This window comes from Balaenoptera borealis (genome assembly GCF_965194805.1).
Source record: "Balaenoptera borealis genome assembly, chromosome: 5".
Lineage (NCBI taxonomy): Eukaryota > Metazoa > Chordata > Mammalia > Artiodactyla > Balaenopteridae > Balaenoptera > Balaenoptera borealis.
Window position 1 is genome coordinate 135,582,847 of NC_138862.1, and position 17,496 is coordinate 135,600,342.

Genomic DNA, 17,496 nt, shown 5'->3' on the forward strand with positions numbered 1-17,496 from the left:
ATGGAGGTTCCTTAAAAAACTAAAAATAGAATTACCATATGACCCAGCAATCTCAATACTAGGCATATACCAGAGAAAGCCATAATTCAAAAAGATACATGCACCCCAATGTTCATTGCAGCACTATTTACAATAGCCAGGACATGGAAGCAACCTAAATGTCCATCAACAGATGAATGGATAAAGAAGATGTGGTATATATGTACAATGGAATATTACTCTGCCATATAAAGGAATGAAATTGGGTCATTTGTAGAGATGTGGATGGACCTACAGACTCTCATACAGAGTGAAGTAAGTCAGAAAGAGAAAAACTAATATCATATATTAATGTATGTATGTGGAATCTAGAAAAATGATACGGATGAACCAGTTTTCAAGGCAGAAATAGAGACACAGATGTAGAGAACAAATGTATGGACACCAAGGTGGGAAAGCGGGGCATGGGGGGTGGGGGGGTGGGATGAACTGGAAGGTTGGGATTGATATGTATAAAACAGATAACTAATAAGAACCTGCTGTAAAGCACAGGGAACTCCACTTCACTGTACAGTAGAAACTAACACAACATTGTAAAACAACTACACCCCAATTTAAAAAAAAGTACAAAGCAGTCAATTCACACAATGATTAAACCCTTAAACAGCAGAGTGAACCAAGCAGATGCCAAATCACTTCCAAACACATTTTAATTCTAGTTTTAGGCCACCAACTGATTCATTGCATGAGATTTGATGTCACTTGACCTTTCTGTCTTAATACCTTCATCAGAAAAATGAATAAACCCGAAGCAATGCGTGATGATAATTAATGAACTGACAGATCTACGTGAGAAATTTAAAACACGTGAAACTTCTTCCACTTGGCTGATTAGGTACTGTTGCCCTGGTGTCTGAAATAAACATCTAAAAAGCAGAGAGTTTTTCTAGAGCAAGAGATACGGAAGGGAAGAAAATATCAAGTATTGTTGGGGGAGCATTTCTAACACACTTTGAAGACAGGCAGAGAGTTAAAAAATCAGAACTGTTGGGCTCTACCCCACAGGCCTACAAGCCCTGTACTTGCCCAGCCTCGAGACCTAAGAAAGAGCCCAGAGTCAATAACAGAGACATCAATGGTTTCATGGATGGGGGAGCTTACATGTCTGACGCTCCAAGGTCCTGGAGCGACATCCCCACCTTGTGCGCTGAAGGCGGGCAGGACATGGCTGCAGTCTTCACTCCCTGGGGGAGGGGGAGGTTGCCGGTTATAGGGGGAGTTGACGTCAGGTTGGCTCATCAGTTACCAGGGAAACTAGCAGAGGGGCACGTCTCTCACCACCTCTTTGATAAGCTATCATAGTGGAGATGTTCTGGTCTAAAGATTAGATTCACCACTAGCTGGGGCAGGGGTAAGTATGTAAGAAGGTCAGTCATGTGAGTAGGTGTAGGTGAAGCAGGCACTGGTCGAGCAGGGGATGTACAGAGAGCAAGAGAACAGCCATCTTGAGTGGCCTGATCATACAAAAACCAAAAGGAAATGTGTCAGCTCTGTACATGGCAGGCAATTCCAGGGTGAAAAGCCTTACGGTCTAAGGAGATGAATGGGCAGATAGTATAAAAATGATGGGAAAGGGGCAAAAAGTGTGTACAGGAAGGCTATAGGATACAATGACTAATTCTTTCTTGGAGGGATAATCAGAGAAGTTTTCACAGAGGCAATGAGTGCTGAGCTAGATTTTGACACAGATAATGGACCTGGTACATAGTAGATGCCTATTAAATATTTTTCAAATAAATGAATTAAAGCCATTACCCACAGGAGTGCCACCAAGGGCAAGAGCATGGATGGATGGAATATGGAATTTCCAGGAAACTACAAGTGATTTATTTAGTATTATTGCTCAAGTGAAAATCTGGAGGGAAAGAACAATTTCTGTCATTGGTGAGATTGGAGATGGATGCAAAGCCCAGATCTCTGAGGGCTTTCATGACATACTCAAGTTTTTGAGTGTGTCCTGTTGGATTTGGTCAGCTGTGGAAATCTGGAAACTGAATGCAAAAGGACATTTCAGGTGGAGGCACTGTGATGGGCATGGAGATGCACCACCCAGATCCCACTTCAATGAAGGGCTCATTGTACCAGCTGCTGGTGACAGAGGAAGGGGGCAGGGCACAACCTTTAAAAGAATGATAGCCATTGAGGATATGACATAAACTGGTTAGAACCAACTAGGTCCAAGATGGCAGATGAGTGACTTCTGCTAGACTTTGAGCCTCAGTATACGCTCATGGTAACACATCAGCACACTACATGACACACCCAAAGGCACCATGACAGTTTCAAGGCTGACCATAAAAGGTCAAAAAGTGGGTGGTGGCCCAATTCCTGGAAATCCCCACCCCTTCCCCAAAATAGCTGGAATACTCCTCCCACTCATTAGCCTATGAAATTATCCACCTCTATTAAAAACTGAAAACCCCATACCCTGGCGCCTCTCACCTTCTGAGATGGTCCACACTCTGTCTGTGGGTTGTGTATCTCCCTGAATAAATCTTCTTTCACTTTACTATGGCTCACTCTTGGATTCTTTCCTGCACAAAGCCAAGAACCCACACTTCACAGCTGTCCCAGGGACTCACCTGAGACCCAAGACATGACTGTCTTCTGGTGCCCACTCTCTTTCCTGCAACACTAGGAGTGCTGTTGGCAGACAGCCTTCAGCTGGGCCCCTGCAGGGTCTGCCACAGCTGCAGAACTGCCTCACCCAGGAGCATGCCCTTCCTGGGGCAGCCCACATCCAATGGCCACGGGGGCAGGGGATACAGGCCCAACCATTCCACCTTGGGGCAACTGCTCTCTGTGGAGTTGGCCAGGCTGTCATGAGGATTGTCCTGCATCACAGCCCAAATTCCCTCTTTCTCTCCCAGCCTTAGGGCCAGACCAGAATCCCCAGGGGTTGGGGGTGGGGGAGCATCTGAGGCAAGGAAGGAAATTCCATCCTTCTGTCTCAGCCCACCCCCCTTCCCTGTGGCTCTGACCTTCAGGATTATCTGGTGGAAGCTAATGTTTGGGAACGAATGGAGTAAAGCAAAAGGAGCCCCAGTGTTGGGGTCAAAAGGAGTTCAAGACCGGTTTCTATTATAGGTCTGGGTCAAGCCACTTCACCCCTCTGAGAATGGAAAGAACAAGAGGAAAAATTGGGAAGAATAAGACAAACATCTGAGATTTAGTGGTGGAAATGAGCAAATTCATGAGATAATATGGGAAAGTGCTTCATAAACTGTATATTCATCATTTCAATGAAAACTATCTAAAACATCTGATAATTGTTTCTGTCCCTTGGTCAGATTGTGTCTGTGCCTCAGGGTTTTTCAGGTAAACTTTCTGCAGGGGTCAGAGGGGCTCCATGGAAGGGTATACCACCGCCTTGTCAACGTTGGGAGAACTGCAGTGGCCCCTGTAAGCACGCCAAGGATGGGAACAACCAACACCCTTGAACGTGTCCTCTTACTATTGAAGTTTTGCCTTTGCATCCCCAACCCCAGGACATAGGAAGGGCAGGGTAGAAGTGAGAAGTGGAAAATAGATCCCAGCTCAAGTTACATCCCATCCTCAGGATAGATAAACTTGGTCCCTTTATGCCCAGGCAGCTGAGGCCATGCCTAAAACAGAAATGCATACACACCCCAGCAGATGAACAGCTCTGCTGGGCTAAAGGGAACACCTGCTGTTTCTTTCCCATCACATAGATGTTTTAGCCAAAATTGGTTACCGTGTAGTACGTTAAGGAAGAAAAAAAAAAAACAGTATCCTAGGCATTAGAAAAAAACCTGGGTTAGGGCTTCCCTGGTGGCGCAGTGGTTGAGAGTCTGCCTACCGATGCAGGGAACACGGGTTTGATCCCTGGTCTGGGAAGATCCCACATGCCGCGGAGCAACTAAGCCCGTGTGCCACAGCTACTACTGAGCCTGCGCGTCTGGAGCCCGTGCTCCGCAATGAGAGGCCGCGATAGTGAGAGGCCCGCGCACCGCGATGAAGAGTGGCCCCCGCTCGCCGCAACGGGAGAAAGCCCTCGCACAGAAATGAAGACCCACAACACAGCCAAAAAAAAAAAAAAAAAAAAGTAACAATCTGTTTTAAAAAAAAAAAAATCTGGGTTATACCAAAATGGTTACCTTTGGGAGAAAAGATGATAGGTGATAGTTATTTCTTCCATGTACATTTCTGTGTTTTATGAATTTATTACCATAAACACACAGTTATCCTTTTGTGATCAGATAAAATAACTGTCATAACAATAGATTAAAATTCTCATGTTTCTATGATCAAGCTTGTTCCCACTCCATTTGCAGTGTCAATGGGCTGAGAAGAGGAACAAAGAGATTCTAGAAATCACAGCTTTCATTACTAAACCAGGAACTTGCCAGAAAGCAAGCTCCACTCTGGGTACCTAGGGGCAACCACAAGCTGCTGGTGATCTGTCATGGACCGGATGTTTGTGTCCCCCCCCAAATTTGTATGTTGAAGCCCTAACCTCCAATGTGACTGTATTTGTACTTGGAGATATGGCCTTTAGGAGGTAATTATGGTTAAATGAGGCCATAATGGTAGGGCCCTAATCCTATAGGATTAGTCTCCTTATAAGAGTCATCAGACAATGACCTCTACCTGTGTCTCTGTTTCTCTCTCCACACAGGAAAGGCTATTTGAGGACATAGTGAGAAGGCAGTTGTCTGCACCCAAGGAAGAGAGCTCTCACCAGGAACCAAATGGCCAACAGCTTGATCTAGAACTTGCAGTCTCCAGAACTGTGAGAAATAAATTTCTGTCGTTTAAGCCACCCAGTCTATGTATTTTGTCATGGCAACCTGAGCTAATACATGAATGCTCCAGAGGCCCCGCACAAGGCACCCTCAATACCCGGTAGCTCTAGAATTCAATGTAGTTCAGTTCTGCCCTGAAGCTGAACCCAAGTTCAGAGGCCTGGAGAACTGAGCTGTGAGCCAGAAGAAGCTCTTGCAAAATTACAATCATCCTCACTATCTATTGGGTTGGCCAAGAAGTTCGTTCAGGCTTTTCCAGACGATGTTATGGAAAAACCGGAAAGAATTTTTTGGCCAATGCGATATCGCAAAATATTTTATCCAGGGTAAACCTAGACCCTTAGTTCTATATATGTATTGACAAGATCAGGCTGAATTGTTGAATCACCAAGTTTTGGAGGATAAGAGTCATTGTAGTTGATGTCAAAGGATCCATCCCATAGCAAACTCACTGCTGTTTCCTCTCCATCAACTGCTACTTCACAAAGTATAACACAGATCGCAGTGAGTTGTATCATACATGGTCTCACACCAAGTGATTTAATCTAGAATGCCTTTATTTTTACGCTAGGTTGTAAGGATGAACTTCACATTAGATGTCCCCTTTTCTAGACCCCTACTTTACTAATGCTTCCATGTTCTCTTAATGATAAAAAAGGAAATCAAGTTTCAACTCATTTCCAAATTAGGTTTTACTTACAATGTCAAGAAAATTTCCTTTTTGCTATAATGCCAAGAAAATTTTTAGGTAAGGTCAAGTTCAAGTTTCTTTTTCATTCAGTTTTAAATCATTGAAAGAACTTCCAGGAACATTTTGGTTCCTTTTTGAAACTACTAGAATGCAGTCTTTTACAAATCATCTGGCCAAGCTCTCGCCGGCAGGAAAAACTTCACAGGGTGAGGAATCCTACTTCTGAGGTTGTGGCATGGGCTTCATTGCTTATGAGTTGAATGGCACCGTCTCAGGAAAGTTTATCTCCATTTCATGAATTATTAAAACAGAGGCAGCAGCACTGACGCTCTGCCTGCCTCTATAGGGGAGTTGGAACACACCGAGCCTCACATTCTCCCTTGGTCTCAAACCGGTTGGCATTGCCCCCGCAGCCGCCATACCAGAACTGTCGGCAAGCCTGTTCCTTTTCATTATAGGACCATTTCAGGACATAATCCTGGCACTCACCTACCACTGGATCCAGGGAACAAGGACCTGCAAGAAAATGAATACAGAGAGAGCTGAGTTTCCTGCATGAGCATGACAGAAAAGAAGTAATGGTTTGGCATTCCAGACCTAAAAATGAATCCTAACCTCACCAAAAACTGGCTCTGTGACCTTCAGCAAGTAACTTACCCTCTCTGAGCCTCAATTTCCTCCATCATAAAAAAAATATTAAAAAAAAAAGCTACATCACAAGTTTGTTGTAAGGTGTCACAAAACACATGTGAAAGGGGCAATACAGTTAGATATTATTTTGCACAGTGTCTAGTATATGGCACATAGACCCGACAATGTGTAATGAGTGAATGAATGAAACAATAAAGCTTTCCTCAATAAAATGCTAGCAAACCAAATTCAACAGCACATTAAAATCACCATATACCATGATCAAGCAGGATTTCTCCCTGGGATACAAGGATGGTCCAACATATACAAATCAATAAACATGATCACCACATTAACAGAATGAAGGACAAAAATCATATGATCATCTGAGTAGATGAAGAAAAAGCATTTGACAAAATTCAAGAGAACTACTCACTTGCTTATTATGCTTATTTCCCTCTTTTTTTCAAACTGTCTCAATCCCTTGCCTAATCCCCAAATGTTCCAGGCTTCTAATGGTCTAAGCAAATCCAGCTAATTTATTATTCACTGTACCCTGACACTAGCCCAAGAAGTTACGCTATCTATTAAAAGAAAAACATGATGTTCCTGGAAAATATCATTGAGAATCAACAAGTTACAACAAGAGCAAGATCTGGAATGCCTATTTTAAATTGTAAATCAGACATGAATTTACCCAGGTCTGTAACCTCTGCCTTCTATGGAGAACAGATTTCCTTGGGCACACTCTATATCGGAGAAAAATATTCTTGTCTTGGGTCGGCCCTACAGCACAGAATGATGATATCTTCCAAATAGTTTCCCCTGGGCCTTCTAAGCACTCCCAAATAAAGAGGATATTTTCTTCAGAAAGCAATTCATGGTCCATTCGCAGGAAGTTGCCTACCCATCTCCCATTAGTATAATCAGCACAGACCAGTTTTCTTGAAGGGTTGACCAGATGTGCTGGACCTCAGAGAATGAGATACATTCATGGGAATTGTCTTCTGCCTTGAACAAGCACATCAGAACTGGCCTGTTTCATGACTCCATGGAGGGTGTAAGACAGCAAGTAGTGAGGGCCCAGGAGAAGAAGCCAGAGCAAATGCTTCTCCAAAAACGTGGCAGGAGTAGGGGACTGTCAACAGAAAAATGCTCCAGTGGTGACCTTTTGACTCTACTCTGTATGTTCAACAAATGGATTTGGGGCTCAGCAATCAGCTGGCACCAACCTCTACCATTATAAACTGATTCCAAATGGACAAGCCAAGGACTAGTTTAAACAAAGCACTCACTTTTCCTAGTGACACTTTATGGCTTTGGTCTTTAGAAGTCCCACCATTGCCTTTAGTCTGGGAGATAATCAAACAGGGCTTGCTTCTTCTAGATTATACTTCTTAGGGCAGCACTGTCCAGTAGAACTTGCTGCCATGAAGGAAATGTTCTATATCTGCCCTGTCCAATACAGTAGCCACTGCCCATGTGGCTGCTGGGCATTTGAAATGTGGCTACTGCAACCAAGGAACTAAATTTTTCATTTGATTCCATTTCAAATTATTGAAATTGAAATGGAAATAGCCAGTGTGGTGCAGCTATGGGTGAGTAAATCCTTACTGCTTTGAACTAATTATCTCTAAGATGTTCTTTGTAACCTAACACTCAGGAAGCCTCAGACTCTTAATTTTTTTATCAGTATGATATGGTATCAGGGGCCATTTCACCCACACAATTATTGATAGCCTCCAATTTTACATTTGGTGTTATTTTTACCACGAATATTAACTTTTGCCTTTTCGGAAGAACGCTGCAGCAGGGTCAGTTTTACTGAAACAAGTCCATGGAATCCAGGAAGGAAGGAAAGAAAAGGGGAGAGAGAGAGAAGAGAGCTGGAAAGGTATGGAGAGCAGTGACAGGGAAACTGCTGTTTTGCCGAGGCCAGTTCTCTCTCCTGATGTACGTCTTATAACATAGCCCTATTGGGAGGAGAAAACCACAAAATAGATCTGTGCACTCTGGAGATACACTGAAATTGAAAATATATCAAGATCAGCCTGGCTGCTGGGAAGAGAGAGGACATTCATTTAATTCTCCACAAATAGATGCAGCAAAATGTGCCAGAGCTCCAGCAGAACTCGGCCTGAGATGCAATGGCATGGGGAGGCTGTGGGAGCTCAACACTACTTGGGGCCAGAGAGGGCTCCAAGTCCGGGTAACACTGGCCTGAGCAGTAAAAGATGAGCAGATGTGGTCCAGATGGACGCTGCGGAGAGGATGCAGAGACAGGCAGGTGAGGGGAACGATGGCATGGGGACATGGGGTAAATACCAGGGTAGAAAGGCTACCGCAATAGCATGAAAAGTGTATGCAGGTCAGTGAGACCCTCAGGACCACGCAGAAGCCCTCGTGCTCTACCCAAGCACCCAAGCATGATCTCGTGACAATGGGGGAACCACAGAAGAAGAGAAATCACATGGCCAGATCTGCATTTTAGAAAAAACAATATGGTCTTCAGAATGCAATTGGGAAAAGGACAAACTGGAAGAAACAAGACCAGTTAGAAGGCACTGCAATTACATTTGAGGTGGATGGCAGGGTATGAAGAGGGAAGATGTGGAGAAGGGGATGAGTCTGAGGGATGCTGAGGAGGGTGCCACGCCAAGATCTGGTTTCCAGTTGGGGGTGCAGGTGGGGAGCAGAGAACAACTAGTGATGTGTGGGCTTGGCTTTCCATTTCTGGGCCAGTGTAGTTCCTTCCAGTAAAGGAATAAAAGGAGAGAAGGTTCCATGGGAAAGTCAAGGCCAGTCTGCTTAACTGGGTTTAAGATGACTGTGGGCATGTCCAATGATGTAGTCTGGAGGATAGTTGAACATTCTGGTCTGCAGCTCAGGAGAGAGTTAAAGGTGGAAGACATGGATTTTGAGTCGTTTATACAGAGGGGATAGTTGAAGTCACAGTAGGAAAAGTTGCCTGGTAGTGTGTGTAGACGGCTTTGAGGTCTGAAGACAGGACCTAGGGAAGGCATTGCAGATTTACCATGAAATTAATGAAGCCTAAGCTTCAGGGCCCCTTATGTGCATATACCTCTTCTAAATAAATATTTACTTTCATCCTTAATTTCAATGATTTTGTATTATTTTGCTTACAGAGGGCCCCCTAAGTTGTATAAACTTCAGGCTTCATAAAAGCTGGATCCCCCTATGAGGATGGACCTGGGGAGAGGAGCTCACAAAGGTGGGCTGGTCAGAAGTGGAAGAAAAGATAATGATGTTGTCTCTGAAATGCAAATCGAAACTACAGGGAGGCACCACCTCACACTGGTCAGAATAGCCATCATTAAAAAGTCTACAAATAACAAATGCTGGAGAGGGTGTGGAGAAAAGGGAACCCTCCTACACTGTTGATGGGAATGGAAATTGATGCAGCCACTATGGAGAACAGTATGGAGGTTCCTCAAAAAACTAAAAATAGAGCTGCCATTTGATTCTGCAATCCCACTCCTGGGCATATATCTGGGCAAAAATATAATTCAAAGAGATACATGCACCCCAATGTTCATAGCAGCACTATTTATAATAGCCAAGACATGGAAGTAACCTAAATATCCATCAACAGATGAATGGATAAAGAAGATGTGGTACATATATACAATGGAATGCTACCCAGCCAAAAAAAAGAATGAAATAATGCCATTTGCAGCAACATGGATGGACCTAGAGATTATCATGCTAAGTGAAGTCAGTCAGACAAAGACAAATACCACATGATATCACTTATATGTGGAATCTAAAATATGACACAAATGAACTTATCTACAAAACAGAAACAGACTCACAGACGTAGAGAACAGATGTGTGGTTGCCAAGGCTGGGGGTGGGGTGTGGGGGAGGGATGGATTGTGAGTTTGGGGTTAGTAGATGCCAACTATTATATATAGAATGAATAAACAACAAGGTCCTACTGTATAGCACAGGGAACTATATTCAATATCCTGTGATAAATCATAATGGAAAAGAATATGAAACAGAATATATATATTTATATACACATTATATATATATATATACACATATATATACACACATTGTTTTTCATATTCTTTTCCATTATGGTGTGTATATATACACATTCTTTGTGTATGTATGTGTGTGTGTGTGTGTGTGTGTGTGTGTGTGTGTGTGTGTGTGTGTGTGTGTGTATTGGGTTGGCCAGAAAGTTCGTTCAGGTTTTCCATAAGCTGTTTTGGAAAACCCGAATGAACTTTTTAGCCAACCCTATATATATACATATAACTGAGTCACACTGCTGTACAGCAGAAATTAACAGAACATTGTAAATCAACTATACTTCAATAAAATAAATAAAAAATAAATTTTAAAAAGAATGTTGTCTCTGAAGCCAAGACAGAAGAGAGCTTGAAGAGGAAGGCAGTGGGCAACAGTGGTCCAGGCCCGAGGCACTCCAGTCAGCGAGGTCTGACAGAGCTCTGTGGTCCTTCTTGGCATTCAGTACACCCTTGAAGACAAGAGACAGCTCCTTCCTCTGACTGGAGGGCAGGGAGGAAGGCTGTGGGCAACACAGGGAGTTGCAGGAGCTTGCACTTGGCTACCTTTATTTCTGAAAAAAAAAAGTGCTAGAGGAGGAGACGTGAGGGAAGGAGGGTGAGGAGGTAGTGAAGGCTGAGGACGGCTTTGGGATGTGACTGGAGAGGGACCCAGCCAGAGCCGAGGAGCAGAGCACATGGGAAATGCTGGAAACCTTCAAGCCCCCTTGAGTATGATTGGATTCGACCACCAGGAAGTTCTCTTTCATCCCACTGGCCTTGATTTTGAGGGAAAAGATTCCTTCAGGCCGTGCTTCTCACTCTCAGTTGCTCAGTGGAATCACTGGGTCAGTCCCACACTCGGAGATTCTGATTGAATTGGTCTGGGATGAGGTCTGGGCATTGAGAATGTTTAAAGATTCCCAGATGGTTCTAATTTATAGCCAAAGTAATCCTTAGTATACTTGGCATACATTATATACCAGAAACATAACAGTCAACAAGACAAGATTTTCTGTGTTTACTGTTTAGCCTAAGAAAGTGAAATGTTACTGTCCCTGCTGGGAGTGCCTATTCCTGTGTCTGTCTGGTTTTCTTCTTTCCTTTGGATATGTGTTTGCTTTGGAATCTAAGAGATAGGACATATCAGCATCTTAACAGCTAACTTGTATGTTTACTGTGTGGCAAACATAAGAATTATCAAGTTTTATTCTCAAAACAACCCCATGAGGTAGGCAGTCACATAATCCCCACTTTACAGATCAGAAAACTGAGCCACAGAGAGATTAAAATAACTGTTCCATAGACACCTAGATAGAGCACGAGAGAGAGAACCATATAGGCACATTCAAAACCTCTGGGCGGTGACCTCCCATTTAATCTAAGCAGGACTGACCACGCCACTCACTAGAAAGTCTCTCAGCTATCTTTTCCCTGCCTTTTAGAAACTTCAGCATCAAATCCCGCCATATCTCTTTCTAATGTGTTTACTGTTTGGCTTAATTTGTTGATCACACATAAGAGGTGGCAATGGCATTGGCTGTAATCCAAAATCGATGTTACAGTTGTTTTAGATGGATCCAAAATGTTTCTTAAACTTGGTCAGGACACACGTGGCCATTCACAGATGAAGGAGCCTTCTACAAGCTAGAGCATTTTCCCTCAGGGTCAGAAGTACATTCACCACTTCCACAATAGGTCATTGCTTCTCCACAAGGAAGTACAGACACTGCATGGGGTGAGACTCTGTAACACTCCCTGAGACAGCTTCCATTAGCTCCAGTTTTACACTCAGATAAAAGTCAGTCTTCATATGTTTCCTTAAACTAGTTTCTTTAGCTGCATACATGAATCTGTGCATTTGCAAGGAAAGCTTGTAGAAAGCCAAAGTCTGCAGGCTAACACAGTGCACAGGAATTTTTTTTTATGCTAAAGATTTTAAAAAGTAAATACAACCCAAGAAGCAAGGAGTAGTTGGGTTTTTACCAAAGGCAGTGCCCAAATTTCTTTCTTTTCCTGTTTCTTTTGGTTTTGTGGGCTTTTCTTGTTCATTTTCTTCAGCATCGTAGCCACTCTTTTCATAGTTTTCGAGTGCTTCTTGCTGAGTGAAAGATGTCATCGTGGCTTTTCTATTCTCCTCTAGAAAAGAGCCTGTTGCTTCGAGTGCTTCCAAATCATCAGCAAGGCCAGATTTGCCAAACTGGCGCTTGGGCAACCTGCATGGAAACAAAAAACCATGAGAACGAGGGGGCGAGTCCCACCTGGTGCCACTGGGCACGGGAGCTTCAGGCTTGGGTATTTCCTGATGACTTCGTTACCACATCAGCTGTTGTCCTAGGTTTGCAGAGGTGTTGGGACAGGTATCAGAATAATATGTTTAGCATTATCAATTTTACTGCTGGGATATGGGTTTAGAGGATAGGGAATGCAGTGGAATGGAAAATCGTTATTGTTTGCTCTTATACACCTACGTGCTCTTTGAATTTTTTTATTGGTCCTGTATTACTCTTAATATTGAAAAATAAGAAAAGAAAAACCAAGCCATATCAGAGTTGTCAAACACAGGAGCATCTGGGTCCCAATGGTTGGAGTCAAGTCAAGGATTGGCTTGCCTGTGACCTGAGGGAGACAGTTCCCCACAGGGAACAGAGCCCAGCCCTGCCCTCAGCCTACCTCTTGACAGACAGGATGGGTTGCAGCAAGGTGTCCCCTCGGCTCAGGCCTCCACATTCTTCAATGAGCTCTGGGTGTGGGTACTGGTTTGTTCTACCTAAAAATAAAATAAAATATCAAATCAAATCAAATAAAGCATAAAATAATACGAAACTCAACAAGAAAATGAAGTGAAAAATGAAGCAAAATAAAGCATAAAGACCATTAAGACATAAAACTTAAGACACAAAATAAAATCAAGTAAAGCATAAAATAAAATATACAGTAAAACAAAATAAAGAGTAACAAAATAAAATACAAAAACAAAAAAAAATCCATTGACATAAAATCAAAAATATGTAAATTCAAACAAAGCATAAAATAAATACAAAAATAAAAGCAAATAAAATACAAGCAAAATAACAGAATAAAATGCATCCTATTGTATAAGCAATATAATATAAAATAACATAAAAGAATAGAACAATATGAAATACAACCTAATGTAATAAAACATAAAATATAAAGTGAAATTAAAACAGACTAAAAAACTAATCCTTTAGCCTCCATCTCCCTCAAGGAATCACTAGGCCATCAGCCATCTATTACAATTCTCCCCTCCATCTTTTGCAAAGGTAAGGAATCTAAAGTTCAGAGTGGTCCACTGACCTTTCTAGAATCACACAGCTCATTAGTGGCAAAGCTTGCACTAGAACCAATTCATTAACGTCCATACCTCTCAAATTACAGAAGCACAAATGCTATGTCTCTACTTCTAAGATGTCCATCAGACTCCCTTTATTCCTTCAGTGACAAACGGACAGATGTTCCTCAAGGATCCCAACAGGGTTGTCACATCCGCTTATAAACTGAGAAACTGAGAAACTAATGTCTCCCAGCAAGGAGGGCAAGAAGGCCTCCCATGTCACAAGGAGGCACCCCGCACATGAGTTGTTGTGGACTATGCACAGCTGGACAAAGCCCAAGACAAACTCCTGCAAATGTGACCAGGATAATACACACCCCCAATCCTAACCATCTCCATCATCATGCTAGGGATACAGATTTGGTACCAGTTGCCCATGAACTTGGTTCAACTGGAAGTGAGGCTACTAGAACAGGATGCAGGGAAGAATTTTGGCCAAGATGCACTGTCACAGTGTCCTTCACTGGTGGCTTCATCTAGACAACCTGAAGTGGGAGACCCCGGACTTCTGTTCTGTCTCCCTCACTTCCTGGCAAGTCCCTGAAGACTCTTGCTACTCAAGGTGTGGTAATCAGCATCAACCAGGAGCCTGTTAAAAATGCAGACTCTCCACTTTCCTGCAACAGAAATTAAACACAACTTTGTAAATCAACTGCACTTCAATAAAATTTTTTTAAAATGCAGACTCTCAGGCCCTAGCTCAGACCCACTGAGTCAGAATACAAATTTTAACTAGATCCCCAGGAAATGCATGTGCATGTTAAAATCTGAGAAGCACTGTTCTATAGCACTGGATTCTGAATCACTGGATACAGCAGTAACAGTAACAATTTCTTATGTGTGTACAGCAGTGGTGCTTTCATGCAGGTATTTGAACGTAGGCTTCACAAATAGAGAAGAGACTGTAATCCTCATTCTGGTAAATGAGAAAATCAAAAGGTTCAGTGCAAACCTGAGGCCTCCCAGCCACCAGACAAGAAACCAACGCTAGGCTTGGCAGTGTCAGGACAACATAGCTCAGGGTTTTCAGGAAGTGGTGTGCTTCCTGGGTGATTCCCCCAGAGAATTCGGGGCTGCCTACACCTCAGCAAGATTGAAGGTGCAATGGGCACCCATTCACCCATATGCCAGGCTCTGTACGTTCCTCTCCCCACCCGGCATCCTCAGGGCTCCCCGACTGCTCACTTTTTAGAAGGTTCAGGAAGGCCCGCGTGAAGCCCCAGGCATAGGCCGCCTCTGCGTCCAAGATCCCCTCAAGGTGCCGCAGGTGCTGTTTGGAGGGGGCGCTGGCCACGCGGGCCAGCTCCTCCAGCTCGCGGGTCCCCACGCCCAGGCCCAAGGCCAGCACAAACAGAGTGATGCCCTTGCACTTGGCCTCCAGGGACAGAGTCCTTAGCTTCTCCCGGTCCCAGCTGCTGGTCTCGCTGGCCACGATGGTAAAGAGGATGTGCGCTTTCCTGCACAGTGAGGCCGCCAGGAGCACCTTCTCCAGCGTCCACTCCAGGGCGTGGCCCAGGGCCGGCGTTCCCCAAAGGGGATGGTCCACGGCCTCGCGGACGTGCCTCTGCATCTGCGTCCGGCGGCCGTACGAGGTCAGGTGGAAGCCCTCGCGCACAGGTGGCCGACCCACACCCGGCCAGAAGCGGGGGGTCGTGTGTGTCACCAGGGCCGTGTGGGCCCCGCGGGGGGACGCGCTCGGCTGTGCAGCCACCTCCAGGTCGTCAAGCGCAGCGTCCACCAGAGTCAAGGCTGTGCGGTAGAGGTCAGTGCCCACGCCGACGGAGATGTCCACCACGAAGGCCACGTCCGTGTCCACCGCCAGCAGCCTGGGCACGCCCAGCCCGCACTCTGGGGCCGGGCTGCACTGATCTGCAGAGGAGAGGCGGGGAGAGGCAGGGTTACCACGCGTCCCTTCCCTTCCCATGGACACACAATTCCAGGCGCTCAGTAGGGAAAGCCACTGCTGAGGGCTGCCTGCATGGGGTTGACTCTGCCAGTAGACGGGCACTGTAAATAAATGTGCCTGTTTCCCAGGAGGAAAAGTTGAGAGTATCTGATTCCTTGGTAAATGTTTCTAACCACTAGGCCATATGGCTTCCTAATCACTAGGTTCACAGACCCCTGCCTGGTTCAATCAGGCCCGACCTCTTATGGGAGTGTGTGACCTGGGGCAGATTACTCAGCTTTCCCACAGCCTCAGTTTCCTCATGTCAGATGGCGATAATGATAATAATAATAATAGTACCTCCCTTATGAGGTTGTTTGTGAAGTGTAACTTTAAAATGAGTTAGTATATGTAAGGGCTCAGAACAGCTCCTGGTGTGTAGTAAAAGCTCAGGCTCAAAAAACCCCAGCTAGATTTTTGCTTCCGCAGGAGGGGGATGGAGGCCCAGAGAAACCACATGTCAAACAAGACGATGGACGGGAAAGCAGTTCATTGGCTGTAATATACTCTACAAATGGCAGTTCCCATATTTGACCCAACCAAGTTTTCAGAGCCAAATCTCTCATGGCAGTGTTAGGACTTAGTGTGGATCCAGTAAAGGGAACGATTAAGTCCCCTTTTGCTTTCGCCTACAGGACTCACTCTGGCCCCCGGTGATGTGGGTGTGGATGAGAGCTCTTCACACATGGGCATGTGTGGGTTTCAGCATCATGTTCTTTCTGGCCCAGGCCAGTGTGGGATACAGTGATGGAAGCAGGGACTCTGAGACAGGGAACAACTTGCCAATACCCCGATGATGGCCAAAGGAAGTTCTAGGCCAAGAAACCAGGACTCTTGATCTTAGCTCAGTGGTCTTCCCTTTACACTAAGGTGCCACTGAGGAAGGAACACAAGCCCAGCCATCCACAGGAGCCTGGCAGTACAGATAAGTAAGCAGAGCAGGCCAGAGCTGAGAAGATAGGGAAGGGGTGGGGAGGGGAGGGCGGGGCACTAGCAGACACCCGCCCCTCCAAAGGTGGCTGGCACCACTCATCTCTGGCTGACTGTGGCCACAAGGGAATGCAGTGTCTGGGATTCCTCAGATTATTCTGACTTCCTAAGAAAAACTAGAAATCCAGACTTAATAGGAAATTCCCAAATTCTAAAGTTCTTCACATACCAAACAAATACACATCTGAGCAGCAGAAATAGCCTGTGGTCACCAGTTAATTCATCCTGTTCTGAAGACATCAGTCTGATCAGCAATGCCATCCAGGCTTACCATAGCAGAGAGTGCAGTGGGCCATGTGCTCCACGTCCTGCTGGTTCTCTGTGTCCCAGACATACAGATGAAAATTGTTGGTTCCATCCATCTAGTGCCAACACATACACAAGGTTATTGTTAGCTGAACTAAATCTCAGGCCATGTTTTTCATGCATCTCCCAATTCAGATGAGAAAAATATTAATATGCTATTTTTAAAGAATACATATAATTCTCTATGTCTAAATAATTTGGGACTTCTATTCCAGTTATTATAGTCACTTAGTTCTCTAGTCCTAACCTGGTGGCTGGACTACCATTGCTGTGGGCACAGGAGCTGTGGGTCTTCAGACTCCCAATGTGTGTAAAACTCAGCAAACATCAGGTTATGTTGGAATGAGGGTAAGGGAGTTGAGTCTTCAGTCATTTATAAATTCTGTAAATGTTTAGTGACTGTCCATGGTATGTGATGCCATGTGATGGGCATTATTAACCATGAACATGCAGACCCTTCAAGGATGCGGTCATAGATCTAGGCCCTAAACCATGATGATAGAGAGAGGCAGAGACCGCCAGGGAGGCCTCTCTAGAGTATTCCTGGTGTTCAGAGCTGGGAAGAGTGAGGGGGAATCAGGGAAGGCTTTGTAGGGATGGCAAATCTGTTTATCTCCTTCACCAAACCTTTCCAATTATGATTAATTTAATAACTGATATCAGGTTTAAAAGACAAATAATATTAACAGTAATAAATCCAACAAGATCCATGTGATAACTGGCTAGATAAT

At 44.4% G+C, this 17,496-nt stretch overlaps 1 protein-coding gene across 1 annotated transcript in view; it reads right to left on the reverse strand.

The window, feature by feature from the left end:
* Nucleotides 1–474: 474 nt before the first annotated feature.
* Nucleotides 475–17,496, reverse strand: part of LOC309629542 (collagen alpha-4(VI) chain-like) — a 72,527-nt gene continuing 55,505 nt past the window's right edge. Inside the window, 5 exon segments of the mRNA XM_082393621.1 lie at nt 475–6,106; nt 12,097–12,382; nt 12,840–12,936; nt 14,710–15,393; nt 16,731–16,821. Of these exon segments, the coding sequence (XP_082249747.1) occupies nt 5,837–6,106; nt 12,097–12,382; nt 12,840–12,936; nt 14,710–15,393; nt 16,731–16,821 (1,428 nt within the window). The 3' untranslated portion in view covers nt 475–5,836.